We start from the raw sequence: 13,775 nt of genomic DNA on the forward strand, positions 1-13,775 counted from the left end.
GCCCCAGGGCAGTGATTGGGGACACTGCCCTGTGTAGGGTGCTGTCTTTCGGATGGGATGTTAAAACGGGTCTCCTGGCCTCCCGGGTGGCGCAGTGGTCTAGGGTACTGCATCGCAGCGCTAGCTGTGCCACCAGAGACTCTGGGTTCGCGCCCAGGCTCTGTCGCAGCCGGCCGCGACCGGGAGGTCCGTGGGGCGATGCACAATTGGCCTAGCGTCGTACGGGTTAGGGAGGGTTTGGTCGGTAGGGATATCCTTGTCTCAGCGCGCACCAGCGACTCCTGTGGCGGGCCGGGCGCAGTGCGCGGTGGCCAGGTGCACGGTGTTTCCTCTGACACATTGGTGCGGCTGGCTTCCGGGTTTTAGGCGCGCTGTGTTAAGAAGCAGTGCGGCTTGGTTGGGTTGTGTTTCGGAGGACGCATGGCTTTTCGACCTTCGTCTCTCCTGAGCCCCGTACGGGAGTTGTAGCGATGAGAGGTCAAAAACATAGTGGACAAGGCAGTCAAAGAGATGGCCATAGAGAAGGTGCTAGGATGAGACAAGGCTGAGACAAGATAGTAATTACTAACAATTGGATACCACGAAATTGGGGAGAAAAGGGGGTAAAATTAAAAATACATTTAAATGAAAACGGGTGTCCTGACTCTCTGAGGTCATTGAAGATCCCATGGCATTTATCGTAAGAGTAGAGGTGTTAACCCTGGTGTCCTGGCTAAATTCCCAAACCATCATGGTCACCTAAACATCCCCAGTTTACAAATGGCTCATTCATCCCCCTCCTCTCCCCTGTAACTATTCCCCAGGTTGTTGCTGTAAATGAGAATGTGTTCTCAGTCAACTTACCTGGTAAAACTGTCTAACTACAATACTATTTCATTGGCCTAATTCATATTTTCTTACCCGACCCCTCCTAGGTGCAGCTGCAAAACATCCTGATGAGTAAGTATGTGGAGTACTTCCAGGCGGAGGTGAGTGGCTGGCAGAGGAGGCTAATGGTGGCAGACCTGGTCATCTCCTCCTGGATGTCTGTCCAGAGGACCTGGGCCCACCTCAACAGCATCTTCACCAACAGCCACGACATACGCTCTCAACTAGCCCACGATGCTGAGAGCTTCCAGGGCATACACTCCGACTTCCAGGTAGATATACTACAGAAAACACACACACTAATCATTATGAGTAACATAATACAACATTTCCCATCAAAATCCATCAGTTTTTATTGCATGGGCTGTGTCTCAATCCACCACGTCCGCTTATGTCGGCCTTCCGCATCAGCGGTGGAAGGTGGCCGAGGTACAGCGGTGTTTGTCACACCATGAGACACCCCGAAACCCGTTCTTCTAGCGTCCCGAAAAACGTCTGTAGCGTCCGAGCGGTTTGGCCTATTATGACCACTCAATGGAAAGAGGAGACTCGCACAAACACTGTGGTGTTCTCCCTTTTGTTATACGACCCCCGGAGGTGTCACAGGACTCGTCTGAAGGTAACTTATACAAGCAAATGGAAGTATGGAAGTCGCTTTGTCCCGCCCCCCCAAAAAAAATTATATATATATCTTCTAGATATTCTAGATATAGGACACTTAAAAACTTTATTCTTTATGATTTATCTTTTAACTTTTTTGCCATTTATGAATGTGTTATTCACTGCGTTTCTGTGGGCCATAGTGTAATAAAGGCCACATTCTATATTTGGTAAAAATGCATTTTAAATATTTTTTGTATGCCTAAAGGGGTCCTAAAATTCCAAATCAAATATCTAAATGATCCATGGTATGTCCATTTTAAAACAACTCCATATGTTAGCTTAGTACACGCACACACACACACACACACACACACACACACACACACACACACACACACACACACACACTCAACTAGCACAACAGGCGGTCTCAACTAACGCACAACACAGAGATGTTCCAGCAGGCATACACTCTGACTTCCAGGTAACACACGCACACTTCTTCACACACTACCAGAACAAATGTTCCTCAAACACAAATCAACCATTCTGTTTTACAATGGTGACAGTGAGTAAGGTTTGTGATGACTTGATTCTGTATGTGATGTGATGAAACAGAACATGATGACAGAGGTTGTCCAGACCCGTAACGTGGTGGAGGTCACCAACCAACCCGGCTTCCTGGAGAAACTAGAGGCTCTGCAGCAAAGGTGGTGTGTGTGTGTGTGTGTGTGTGTGTGTGTGTGTGTATGCAATTGGATTTGCATGTGTGTGTGTCTGTACTAACTCGACTGTCTCTCCCCCCAGGCTGTCAGTGTGTGAGAAGGCCCTGGCTGAGTATCTGGAAACCAAAAGACTGACGTTCCCTCGGTTCTACTTTGTCTCTGCTACAGACCTACTGGAGATCGTCTCCAAGGGAACACAGCCCAAACAGGTGAGCATCACTCACCTGCTTTTTAATTTGAACATACAGTATACTACATGAAATACACTAGATGGCCAAAATCAGGGGCATTAATATGGAGTTGGTCCCCCCTTTGCTACTATAACAGCCTCCACTCTTCTGGGAAGGCTTTCCACTACATGTTGGAACATTGCTGCGGGGACTTTCTTCCATTCAGCCACAAGAGCATTAGTAAAGTCGGGCACTGATGCTGGGCGATTAGGCCTGGCTCGCAGCCTCCGTTCCAATTCATCCCAAAGGTATTGGATGGGTTGAGGTCAGGGCTCTGTTCAGGCCAGTCAATTTCTTCCACACCAATCTTCTACAAATCATTTCTGCATGGACCTTCTTTTATGCACGAGGGCATTCTTATGGTGAAACAGGAAAGGGTCTTCCCAAACTGTTGCCACAAGTTGGAAGCATAGAATCGTCTAGAATGTCATTGTATGCTGTAGCGTTAAGATTTCCCTTCATTGAAACTAAGGGGCCTAGCCCGAACCATGAAAGACAGCCCCAGACCATTATTCCTTTACAATTGGCACTATGCATTGGGGCAGGTAATGTTCTACTGGCGTCCGCCAAACCCAGATTTGTCCGTCGGACTGCCAGATGAAGCGTTATTCATCACTCCAGAGAACGCGTTTCCACTGCTTCAGAGTCCAATTTTGGGGACTCTGGGGACTTTGGCTTTACGCTACTCCAGCCAACGCTTGGCATTGCGCATGGTGATCTTAGGCTTGTGTGCTTCTGCTCGGCCATGGGAACCTATTTCATGAAGCTCCCGACGAACAGTTATTGTGCTGACGTTGCTTCCAGAGGCCGTTTGGAACTCGGGAGTGAGTGTTGCAACCGAAGACAGACGATTCTTACAAGCTACGCACTTTAGCACTCGGCGGTCCCGTTCTGTGAGATTGTGTGGCCTACCACTTCACGGCTGAGCCGTTGTTGCTCCTAGACATTTCCACTTCGCAATAACAGCACTTACAGTTGACCAGGACAGCTCTAGCAGGGCCGAAATTTGAGAAACTGACTTGGAACGGGGGCATCCTATGACGGTGCAACGTTGAACGTCACTGAGCTCTTCAGTACGGGCCATTCTACTGACAATGTTTCCCTATGGAGATTGCATGGCTGTGTGCGCGATTGTACACACCTGTCAGCAACAGGTGTGGCTGAAATAGCCAAATCCACTATTTTGAAGGGGTGTCCACTCACATACTTTTTGCCATGTTGTGTACGATGATGATGTCGGTGTGTGTTTTGATGTGTGACCCAGGTTACCAGGCACCTGTTAAAGCTGTTTGATAATGTGGCGGACCTTCGCTTCCGAGACTCAGAGAAAGCGGGAGAGGAGGAGGGAGGAGAAAAGAAAGAGGGAGAGGAGGATGAGGGGGAGGCAGTTGCCATAGGAATGTACAGTAGAGAAGGGGAGTACGTACCCTTCTCCGAACCCTGCATCTGTCAAGGACAGGTAGGAACACCTTTGTGTGTGTGTGTGTGTGTGTGTGTGTTTGTGCATGTGTGTGTGTATGTCTGAAACGTATATATATCTGCGTACCTGTAGGCAGAGTGCTGGCTGAGTGAACTGGAGCGGACAATGCGCTCTACTGTCCAGAGGGAGATCCAAGAAGCGGTCGCTGCTTATGAGGACAAACCCAGAGACCAGTGGCTGTTTGACTATCCAGCACAGGTGTGTGTGTGTGTCGTCCCCAAACTCACCATTGCACTCAAAAGCATTGCTACCAAACAAAAATGTGCCTGAATTTCAAAACTGTCTGTTGTCCTCCTCTGCCAAGGTTGGTCTGACTGGCAGCCAGGTGTGGTGGGCGACAGACGTGGGCATCGCCTTTGAGAGGGTGGAGGAGGGCTTTGAGACTGCCCTGAAAGACTACAACAGAAAGCAGGTGGACACACACACATACACACACGTCTGTGATATATCACCCCAGGTGTCTTATACACAAAAACGGTTATTTTGTGGTTACGTGATGGTTACCTGATGGTCGTGCGTTGGTAGATCACCCAGCTGAACTCCCTGATCCATATGCTCCTGGGAGACCTGACCCCAGGTGACAGACAGAAGATCATGACCTTGTGCACCATCGACGTGCACGCTCGCGACGTGGTCGCCAAACTCATAGCACAGAAGGTAACATAACCGCTGCCCTCAGATCACAGTTGGCTTTTATAAAAGGTGAATGAACATAAGAAATGACCTTGAAGCAACTTCCGAACATGTTTCCCGGAACATAACCACTGCTCTGAGATCAGATTTACATGCTCTAATCATTTCACGTTTACATTTGAGTCATTTAGCAGACGCTCTCATCCAGAGCTACTTAAAGGAGCAATTAGGGTTAAGCGTCTTGCTCATTGGCTCATCGCTTAGTCAGCTCAGGGATTTGAACCAGCGACCTTTCGGTTACTGGCACAACGCTTTTAACCGCTAGGCTACCTGCCTCTTTTATAGGACTATAACAGAGTTACTACTTAATAGGACTATAAAAGAGTCACTCTTAGATGCTGTTGAGGCTGGTTTAATAACAAATGGACTCTTGGGGGTTTGGTTTCCTAGGTGACAACGGGACAGGCGTTTGCATGGCTGTCCCAGCTGCGCCATCGTTGGGATGACGTGACGAGACACTGTTACATCAACATCTGTGATGCTCAGTTCCAGTTCTCATATGAGTACCTGGGCAATACCAACAGACTGGTCATCACTCCACTCACTGACAGGTACGCACACATGCAGGTATAAACTCTTCATATAGATGCCATAACACTCTAAACTAGTTTGCCCACCTTTTGCGGGAAAAAAATGCATTGAAAGTATAAGGAGCGTTACTTTACTCACCGTGAACTGCAATCAGCTTTTACCCACCTCATTTCTTAACCACTACCGTGAGGATCTCTGCGACTCACTATGATTTCCCCACACAAGCACACAGCACTCTCTCTCTTCTTCTTCTCCCCAGGTGTTACATCACTCTGACCCAGTCTCTCCACCTGACGATGAGTGGCGCCCCCTCTGGCCCAGCAGGCACTGGGAAGACTGAAACCACCAAGGACCTGGGCCGCTCCTTAGGCATCATGGTCTATGTATTCAACTGCTCCGAACAGATGGACTACAAGGTAGGTATTCACAAACTGGGAGAGCCGTGTGGATACACCGTTTTTTTGGTTATGACATAATCTGCGTTTGAGTGCTTCCGAATCCCCCCGTTTCTTTCCCCACCTCGTCTGTAGTCCATAGGGAACATCTATAAAGGTCTGGCCCAGACGGGTGTGTGGGGCTGTTTTGATGAGTTCAACAGGATCTCCGTGGAGGTGCTATCTGTGGTGGCAGTGCAGGTCAAAACCATACAGGACGCCATCAGGAACAAGAGACAGAGGTGAGGGACTCCTAGCTAGCTAACGAATGGAATGAAACAAATCCAAGAGGCTTTGTGTCTTTCGCTAAGATTTGTGTTCCTGCTTGTCAGGTTCCATTTCCTGGGTGAGGAGATCGAGCTGAGGCCCACCGTAGGGATTTTTATCACTCTGAACCCAGGCTACGCTGGGAGAACGGAACTACCGGAGAACCTCAAGGCCTTGTTCAGGTGACACGCACACACACACACAGACAGGCTGAATTGCAAATGGACCCACTCCATCTCTCCCTTCAATCTGAATGTTCACACTCTCCAATCTAGGCCGTGTGCGATGGTGATTCCTGACTATGAGCTGATCTGTGAGATCATGCTGGTTGCTGAGGGATTCATCGATGCTCGCCTGCTCGCACGCAAGTTCATCAGCCTGTACACACTCTGCAAGGAGCTGCTCTCGAAACAGGTACAAACAAACAAACAAACACATACACAAAGAAACACTCTAATACTGTGTAATACTGCTTACGTGTTGTAGGACCACTATGACTGGGGCCTGAGGGCCATCAAGTCAGTGCTGGTGGTGGCTGGATCACTGAAGAGAGAAGACAGGAGCAGACCAGAAGAACAGGTAACACAGTGTTTATCAACCAGGGTGTCTTCCCCTAATGGCCATACTATAGAAGCTATATTGGTGTCCCCATATTCCCCTCTGTCTCTATAGGTCTTCATGATGTCCCTATATTCTTGTCTGTCTCTATAGGTCTTCATGATGTCCCTATATTTCTGTCTGGGTCTAAAGGTCCTGATTAATCCCTATATTCCTGTCTGTCTCTGTAGATCCTGATACAGTATGTCCCTATATTTCTGTCTGGGTCTAAAGGTCCTGATTAATCCCTATATTTCTGTGTGTCTCTATAGGTCCTGATGCGAGCGTTGAGGGACTTTAACCTTCCCAAAATAGTGACCAGTGACGTCCCTATATTCCTGGGTCTGATCAGTGACCTGTTTCCCCAGCTGGATGTCCCCAGGAAGAGAGACCCAGAGCTGGAGACAGCTGTACGACAGTCAGTCAGCGAACTACACCTGCAGCCTGAGGAAAACTTTATACTCAAGGTATAGCAATGAAATTAAATGTAATGTCTGCACACGGTTTGCCTTAACTCCCCCCTCCCCCTTTTCTCACTAGGTGACTCAGTTGGAGGAGCTGCTGGCTGTCAGACACTCAGTGTTTGTAGTAGGAGGAGCTGGGACGGGGAAGAGCCAGGTAAACTTACTAACAAACACATTCACACAAATGAATCGAAGCCAACAGTATTCAAATGTCCTCTATGTAACTCCAAAGCATTTTGTATGTCAACGTTATATCTTTGAGGTTTTTAACATGTGGTACTTTGTGGTTGGACAGATTTTGAAGACCCTCCACAGAACGTATGCTAATCTGAGGATGAAGCCTGTGTGGCACGACATCAACCCTAAAGCTGTGACCACAGACGAACTGTTTGGCTATCTACACCCTGCTACCAGAGAATGGAAGGATGGTCTGTGGTCTGCACACGCACCCACACACACACATAGACACATAGACAGTGTGGAGACTTGCTGTTCGAGTTTGGTCAATGTTGATTACATTTATTTTGGTCATTTTAGGCCTGTTCTCCTCCACTATGAGGGAGCTGACACGACAGGTGGGCCATGACGGGCCCAAGTGGATTGTTCTGGATGGAGACATAGACCCCATGTGGATAGAATCCCTCAACACTGTCATGGATGACAACAAGGTACGTGTGTGTGTGTGTGTCTCTCTGTCTCGTTCCTTCTCTTTCTCTCCATCTGTCGGTGATGACCTATCTTTCTCCTCCTGTCTCACTGCCACCTCTCTCTCCCTGTGTCTTTCTTTTATGGTACTGATTACTCTCCCCCTCGCTTTCTCTCTCTCTCCCCCGATCTCTCTCTCTCACTCTCTCTCTCTCTAGGTGTTAACCTTGGCCAGTAATGAGCGTATCAGTCTATCTTCCTCCATGCGTCTGCTTTTTGAGATCAGCCACTTGAGAGCTGCAACCCCAGCCACAGTCTCCCGCGCTGGGATACTATACGTCAATCCACAAGACCTGGGCTGGAGCTCGTCAGTACACACACTCATGCAGGGACACACACTCACACACACGTATGACTGCCCACTCTCACAATGTATTCTGGCCCTCAGGTACGTAACAAGTTGGATTGACACCAGGCAGGCCCAATCAGAGCGAGCCAATTTGACCATCCTGTTTGACAAGTACGTCCCATACTGCCTTGAGCAGGTCCGCTGTAACCTCAAGACCATCACTCCTATACCTGAGAACAGCATGGTGCAGGTAACACAGACACACACTGTTGTCCAATCAGACATTGTGTTCTCTGTCTGCTGTCCAATCAGACACTGTGTTATCTGTCTGTTGTCCAATCAGACACTATGTTCCTTGTTGGACTGCCTACTGACAGAAGACAACACTCCTCCTGACTCTCCCAGGGAACTCTATGAGATCTACTTCGTCTTCGCCTGCGTCTGGGCCTTTGGAGGAGCTCTGTTCCAGGACCACGTGAGTGTGTGTGTGTGTGTGTGTGTGTGTGTGTGTGTGTGTGTGTGTGTGTGTGTGTGTGTGTGTGTGTGTGTGTGTGTGTGTGTGTGTGTGTGTGTGTGTGTGTGTGTGTGTGTGTGTGTGTGTGTGTGTGTGTGTGTGTGTGTGTGTGTGTGTACTCTCTGTCAGTGCCAGCAACCCATGTAACTCTACCTCAGCTAATATTTATCTGCTCATTCATTGTCTTTTCCAGTTGATAGACTATCGCGCTGAGTTCAGTCGCTGGTGGTCGAAGGAGATGAGAGCGGTGAAGTTCCCTTCGCAGGGCACAGTGTTTGACTACTTCATAGACTCAGACACTAAGAAGTTCAGTCCCTGGATTGAGAGGACGCCCCGGTTTGAGCTGGAGCCTGATGTCCCCCTACAGGTCTGTACTTGTTTCGGCTCCCTTAGTGAAGTGCACTTGTTGCAAATCTCTCTGCATGAGAATGTGTTCTGACTGACTAAGTTTCACTGGTGTGCCTTTCGCAACAGCAGTATGTACATGTGTGTGTGTGCGTGCGTTTTAGTGTAGTGTTGTGAATTTGTGACGTGAGTGTATCTATGTCTGCGTGTGTATTTCTGACGTGTGTGTGTGTTTCCAGACGGTGCTAGTCCACTCGGCAGAGACCATCTGTCTTACGTACTTCATAGACCTGCTGCTGCAGAGAGGCAAGCCTGTGATGTTGGTGGGGAACGCTGGAGTAGGGAAGACCATCCTGGTGTCTGATAAAGTAGCCAAGCTAAAGGAGGACTACATGGTGGCTAAAGTACCCTTCAACTACTACACCACCTCGGCTATGCTACAGCGTGAGTCACCAGTGGCCTTTGTCTGCCACTCTATGCCGTAGTTGGAGTTATATCTGCCTGGTTCCATTTCAATTACTTGAACCACTTATTAGAGGGCAACCAGGGATGGAACCAAACCAATCTCTGCGCTCAAGAACTGATTCAGTATCAGCCCTCGTACTTCACTGGTGATTCTAGTGTGCCATATTTTAATGGATATTATGTTTAAAAACCCCTAGAGTTGATGTCCAAAAATCAAATTAGCATAAAACAAAATTCCCCATCAAAATACATCTGTTTAAGCTAGAGTCGTCAATGGATTACATGCGCTGACCACCTGGCAAGTGTCTTCACTGACATTTTCAACCTCTCCCTGTCTGAGTCTGTAATACCAACATGTTTCAAGCAGACCACAGTCCCTGTGCCCAAGAACACTAAGGTAACCTGCATAAATGACTACAGACCCGTAGCACTCACGTCTGTAGCCATAAAGTGCTTTGAAAGGCTGGTCATGGCTCACATCAACACCAAAATCCCAGAAACCCAAGACACACTCCAATTTGCATACCGCCCCAACAGATCCACAGATGATGCAATCTCTATTGCACTCCACACTGCCCTTTCACACCTGGACGAAAGGAACACCTATGTGAGACTGATATTCATTCACTACAGCTCAGCGGTCAACACCATAGCGACCTCAAAGCTCATCACTAAGGTAAGGACCCTGGGACTAAACACCTCCCTCTGCAACTGAATCCTGGACTTCCTGACGGGCCGCCCCCAGGTGGTAATGGTAGGTAACAACCTATTTGCCACGCTGATCCTTAACATGGGGGCCCCTTAGGGGTGCGTGCTCAGTCCCCTACTGTACTCCCTGACCACTCATAACTGCACGGCCAGGCACAACTCCAACACCATCATTAAGTTTGCCGATGACACAACAGTGGTAGGCCTGATCGCCAACATCGACGAGACAGCATTTAGGGAGGAGGTCAGAGACCTGGCCGTGTGGTGCCAGGACAACAACCTCTCCCTCAACGTGATCAAGACTAAGAAGACGATTGTGGACTACAGGAAAAGGAGGACCTAGCATGCCCCCATTCTCATCGACAGGGCCATAGTGGAGCAGGTTGAGAGCATCAAGTTCCTTGGTGTCCTCATCACCAACAAACTAACATGTTCCAAGCACACCAAAACAGTTGTGAAGAGGGCACGACAAAACCTATTCCCCCTCAGGAGACTGAAAAGACTTGGCATGGGTCCCCAGATCCTCAAAAGGTTCTACAGCTGCACCATCGAGAGCATCCTGACTGGTTGTATCACTGCCTGGTATAGCAACTGCTCGGCCTCCGACCGCAAGGCACTACAGGGTGTAGTGCATATGGCACAGTACGTCACTGGGGCCAATCTTCCTGACATCCAGGACCTCTATACCAGACGGTGTCAGAGGAAGGCCCTAAAAATTGTCAAAGACTCCAGCCACCCTCCAGCCACTCAGACTGTTCTCTCTGCTATCGCACGGCAAGCGGTACCGGAGCTCCATGTCTAGGTCCAAGAGGCTTCTAAACAGCTTCTACCCCCAAGCCACAAGACTACTGAACATCTAAGAAAATGGCTACCCAGTCTACTTGTATTGCCCTCCCTCTTTTATGCTGCTTCTACACTCTGTTATTATCTATCCATAAGTCACTTTAATAACTCTACCCACGTGTAAACTACTGTTCAAAAGTTTGGGGACACTTAGAGATGTCCTTGTTTTTCTAAGAAAAGGTAATTTTTGTCCATTTAAAATAACATCAAATCGATTAGAAATACAGTGTATCGTTTTAAAAGTCTAATATATAATTAGAAAACCCTTTTGCAATTATGTTAGCTTAGTCTAAAGAAGCAAAAAAACTGGCCTTCTTTAGACTAGTTGAGTATCTGGAGCAACAGCATTTGTGGGTTCGATTACAGGCTCAAAATGGCCATAAACAAAGACTTTCTTCTGAAACTCGTCGGCCTATTGTTGTTCTGAGAAATGAAGGCTGTTCCATGCAAGACATTTCTAAGAAACTAAACATCTTGTACAACGCTGTGTACTACTCCCTTCACAGAACAGCACACTAACCAGAATAGAAAGAGGAGTGGGAGGCCCCGGGGCACAACTGACCGAGAGGACAAGTACATTAGAGTGTCTAGTTTGAGAAACAGACGCCTCACAAGTCCTCAACTGGTAGCTTCATTAAATAGTACACTTAAAACACCAGTCTCAACGTCAACAGTGAAGAGGTAACTCTGGGATGCTGGCCTTCTAGGCAGAGTTCCTCTGTCCAGTGTCTGTGTTCTTTTTCCCATCTTAACCTTTTCTTTTTATTGGCCAGACTGAGATATGGCTTTTTCTTTGCAACTCTGCCTAGAAGACCAGCATCTCGGCATCGCTGCATCACTGAAGACTCGTCTGAAGGTAGCCCTGTAACAGTTAAAAAATGTAATGCAAGTATACAGTGCATTCAGAGAGTATTCCGCCCCCTTCCCTTTTCCCATATTTTGATAAATTACAGCGTTATTGTAAAATTGAATGAATTACGTTTTTTACTCATCAATCTACACACAATACCCCATAATGACAAAGCAAAAACTGCATTTTAAGAAATGTTGGAAAATGTATTGGAAATTTAAAAAACTTTGCTAAAAACCCTTTGCTATGAGACTAAAAATTGAACTCAGGTGCATCCTGTTTCCAATTATCATCCTTGAGATGTTTCTACAACTTGATTGGAGTTCACCTGTGGAGAATTCAATTGATTTGACATGATTGGGAAAAGCACACACCTATCTATGTAAGGTCCCACAGTTGACAATGTATGTCAGAGCAAAAAACAAGCTATGAGGTCGAAGGAATTGTCCGTAGAGCTCCGAGACAGGATTGTGTCGAGGCACAGATCTGAGGAAAGGTACCAAATATTTCTGCGGCATTGAAGGTCCACAAGAACACAGTGGCCTCCAAGTTTGGAACCAGACTCTTCCTAGAGCTGGCCGCCTGGCCAAACTGAGCAATCGGGGGGTAAGGGCCTTGGTCAGGGAGGTGACCAAGAACCCGATGGTCACTCTGACTGAGCTCCAGAGTTCCTCTGTGGAGATGGGAGAACCTTCCAGAAGGACAACCATCTCTGCAGCACTCCACCAATCAGGCCTTTATGATAGAGTGGCCAGATGGAAGCCACTCCTAAAAGGCACATAACAGCCCGCCAAAAGGCAACTAAAGGACTCTCAGACCATGAGAAACAAGATTCTCTGGTCTGATGAAACCAAGATTAAACTCTTTGGCCTGAATGCCAAGCGTCAAGTCTGGAGGAAGCCTGGCACCATCCCTACGGTGAAGCATGGTGGTGGCACAATATGCTGTGGGGATGTTTTTCAGCGGCAAGAACTGAGAGACTAGTCAGGATCGATGGAAAGATGAACCGCGCAAAGTACAGAGAGATCCTTGATGAAAACCTGCTCCAGAGCGCTCCGGACCTCAGACTGGGGCGAAAGTTCACCTTCCAACAGGACAGCGACCCTAAGCACACAGCCAAGACAACGCAGGAGTGGCTTCGGGACAAGTCTCTGAATGTCCTTGAGTGGCCCAGCCAGAGCCCAGACTTGAACCCGATCGAACATCTCTGGAGAAACCTGAAAATAGCTGCACAGCGTCGCTCCACACGCAACCTGAATAGAGCTTGAGAGGATCTGCAGAGAAAAATGGGAGAAATTCCCCAAATACAGGTATTCCCAGCTTGTAGCATCATACCCATGAAGGCTCGGGGTTGTAATTGCTGCAAAGGTGCTTTAACAAAGTACTGAATAAAGGGTCTGAATACTTACGAAAATGTGATATTTCATTTTTTTTTATACATTTGCAAACATTTCTACAAACCTGTTTTTGGTTTGACATTATGGGATATTGTGTGTAGATTGAGATTGATGAGAAAAATATATATATTTAATCCATTTTAGAATAAGGCTGTAACGTAACAGAATGTGGAAAAAGTCAGGAGGTCTGAATACTTTTCTGAATGCACTGTCTATGGAAGTAGTACAGTGCCCGCCCAAAATATGGGTAAAAATAGATAATAATTTCTTATATCTCTCAGGTATAGGACAGACACTTCAAAACACTTTCTTTTGATACATGTTTTACCCTGATATCTACAGTACAGGGGTCCTACATTCATGTATGAATGGGGCGACAGGTAGCCTAGTGTTTAGAGCGTTGGGTGGATCAAATTATTAATTATTATGTTATTCATGCGTTCCTATGGGCTAGAACCAGGAAGACCAAATTCAACGTTTAATCAAATATCGATTTTTATATCTACAGTACAGGGGTCCTACATTCCAAATTAAACAGCAGAAGTATCCATGGCCCGACCGTTTTAAAACTGTGTCAGCGTAGTAGAACTTGAACGGCTATATTTCTGCTGCCTATAGTGACATAACGAGATGTGTGTGTGTGTGTGTGTGTGTGTGTGTGTGTAGAGGACTGGCCACCCCTCATAGCCTGCTTCCTCTCTAGGTTTCTTCCTAGGTTTTGGCCTTTCTAGGGAGTTTTTCCTGGCCACCGTGTTTCTACACCTGCAT

The 13,775-nt window shown here is 47.4% G+C and overlaps 1 protein-coding gene across 1 annotated transcript in view; it reads left to right on the forward strand.

Annotated features, from left to right (window-relative positions):
- Positions 1–13,775, forward strand: part of LOC129824499 (dynein axonemal heavy chain 11-like) — a 38,874-nt gene that overhangs the window by 1,809 nt on the left and 23,290 nt on the right. The window contains exons 5-26 of the mRNA XM_055884197.1: positions 915–1,139; positions 2,089–2,180; positions 2,278–2,404; positions 3,690–3,884; positions 3,978–4,103; positions 4,210–4,317; positions 4,431–4,562; positions 4,989–5,149; positions 5,389–5,545; positions 5,660–5,805; positions 5,896–6,012; positions 6,106–6,244; positions 6,317–6,409; positions 6,700–6,894; positions 6,968–7,045; positions 7,187–7,319; positions 7,429–7,559; positions 7,755–7,903; positions 7,985–8,135; positions 8,229–8,360; positions 8,593–8,766; positions 8,984–9,188. Coding sequence (XP_055740172.1) covers positions 915–1,139; positions 2,089–2,180; positions 2,278–2,404; positions 3,690–3,884; positions 3,978–4,103; positions 4,210–4,317; positions 4,431–4,562; positions 4,989–5,149; positions 5,389–5,545; positions 5,660–5,805; positions 5,896–6,012; positions 6,106–6,244; positions 6,317–6,409; positions 6,700–6,894; positions 6,968–7,045; positions 7,187–7,319; positions 7,429–7,559; positions 7,755–7,903; positions 7,985–8,135; positions 8,229–8,360; positions 8,593–8,766; positions 8,984–9,188 — 3,166 coding nt within the window. The remainder of the gene's footprint in view (positions 1–914; positions 1,140–2,088; positions 2,181–2,277; positions 2,405–3,689; positions 3,885–3,977; positions 4,104–4,209; positions 4,318–4,430; positions 4,563–4,988; positions 5,150–5,388; positions 5,546–5,659; positions 5,806–5,895; positions 6,013–6,105; positions 6,245–6,316; positions 6,410–6,699; positions 6,895–6,967; positions 7,046–7,186; positions 7,320–7,428; positions 7,560–7,754; positions 7,904–7,984; positions 8,136–8,228; positions 8,361–8,592; positions 8,767–8,983; positions 9,189–13,775) is intronic.

The sequence above is a fragment of the Salvelinus fontinalis genome, chromosome 26 (genome assembly GCF_029448725.1).
Source record: "Salvelinus fontinalis isolate EN_2023a chromosome 26, ASM2944872v1, whole genome shotgun sequence".
In the NCBI taxonomy this organism is placed as follows: Eukaryota; Metazoa; Chordata; class Actinopteri; order Salmoniformes; family Salmonidae; genus Salvelinus; species Salvelinus fontinalis.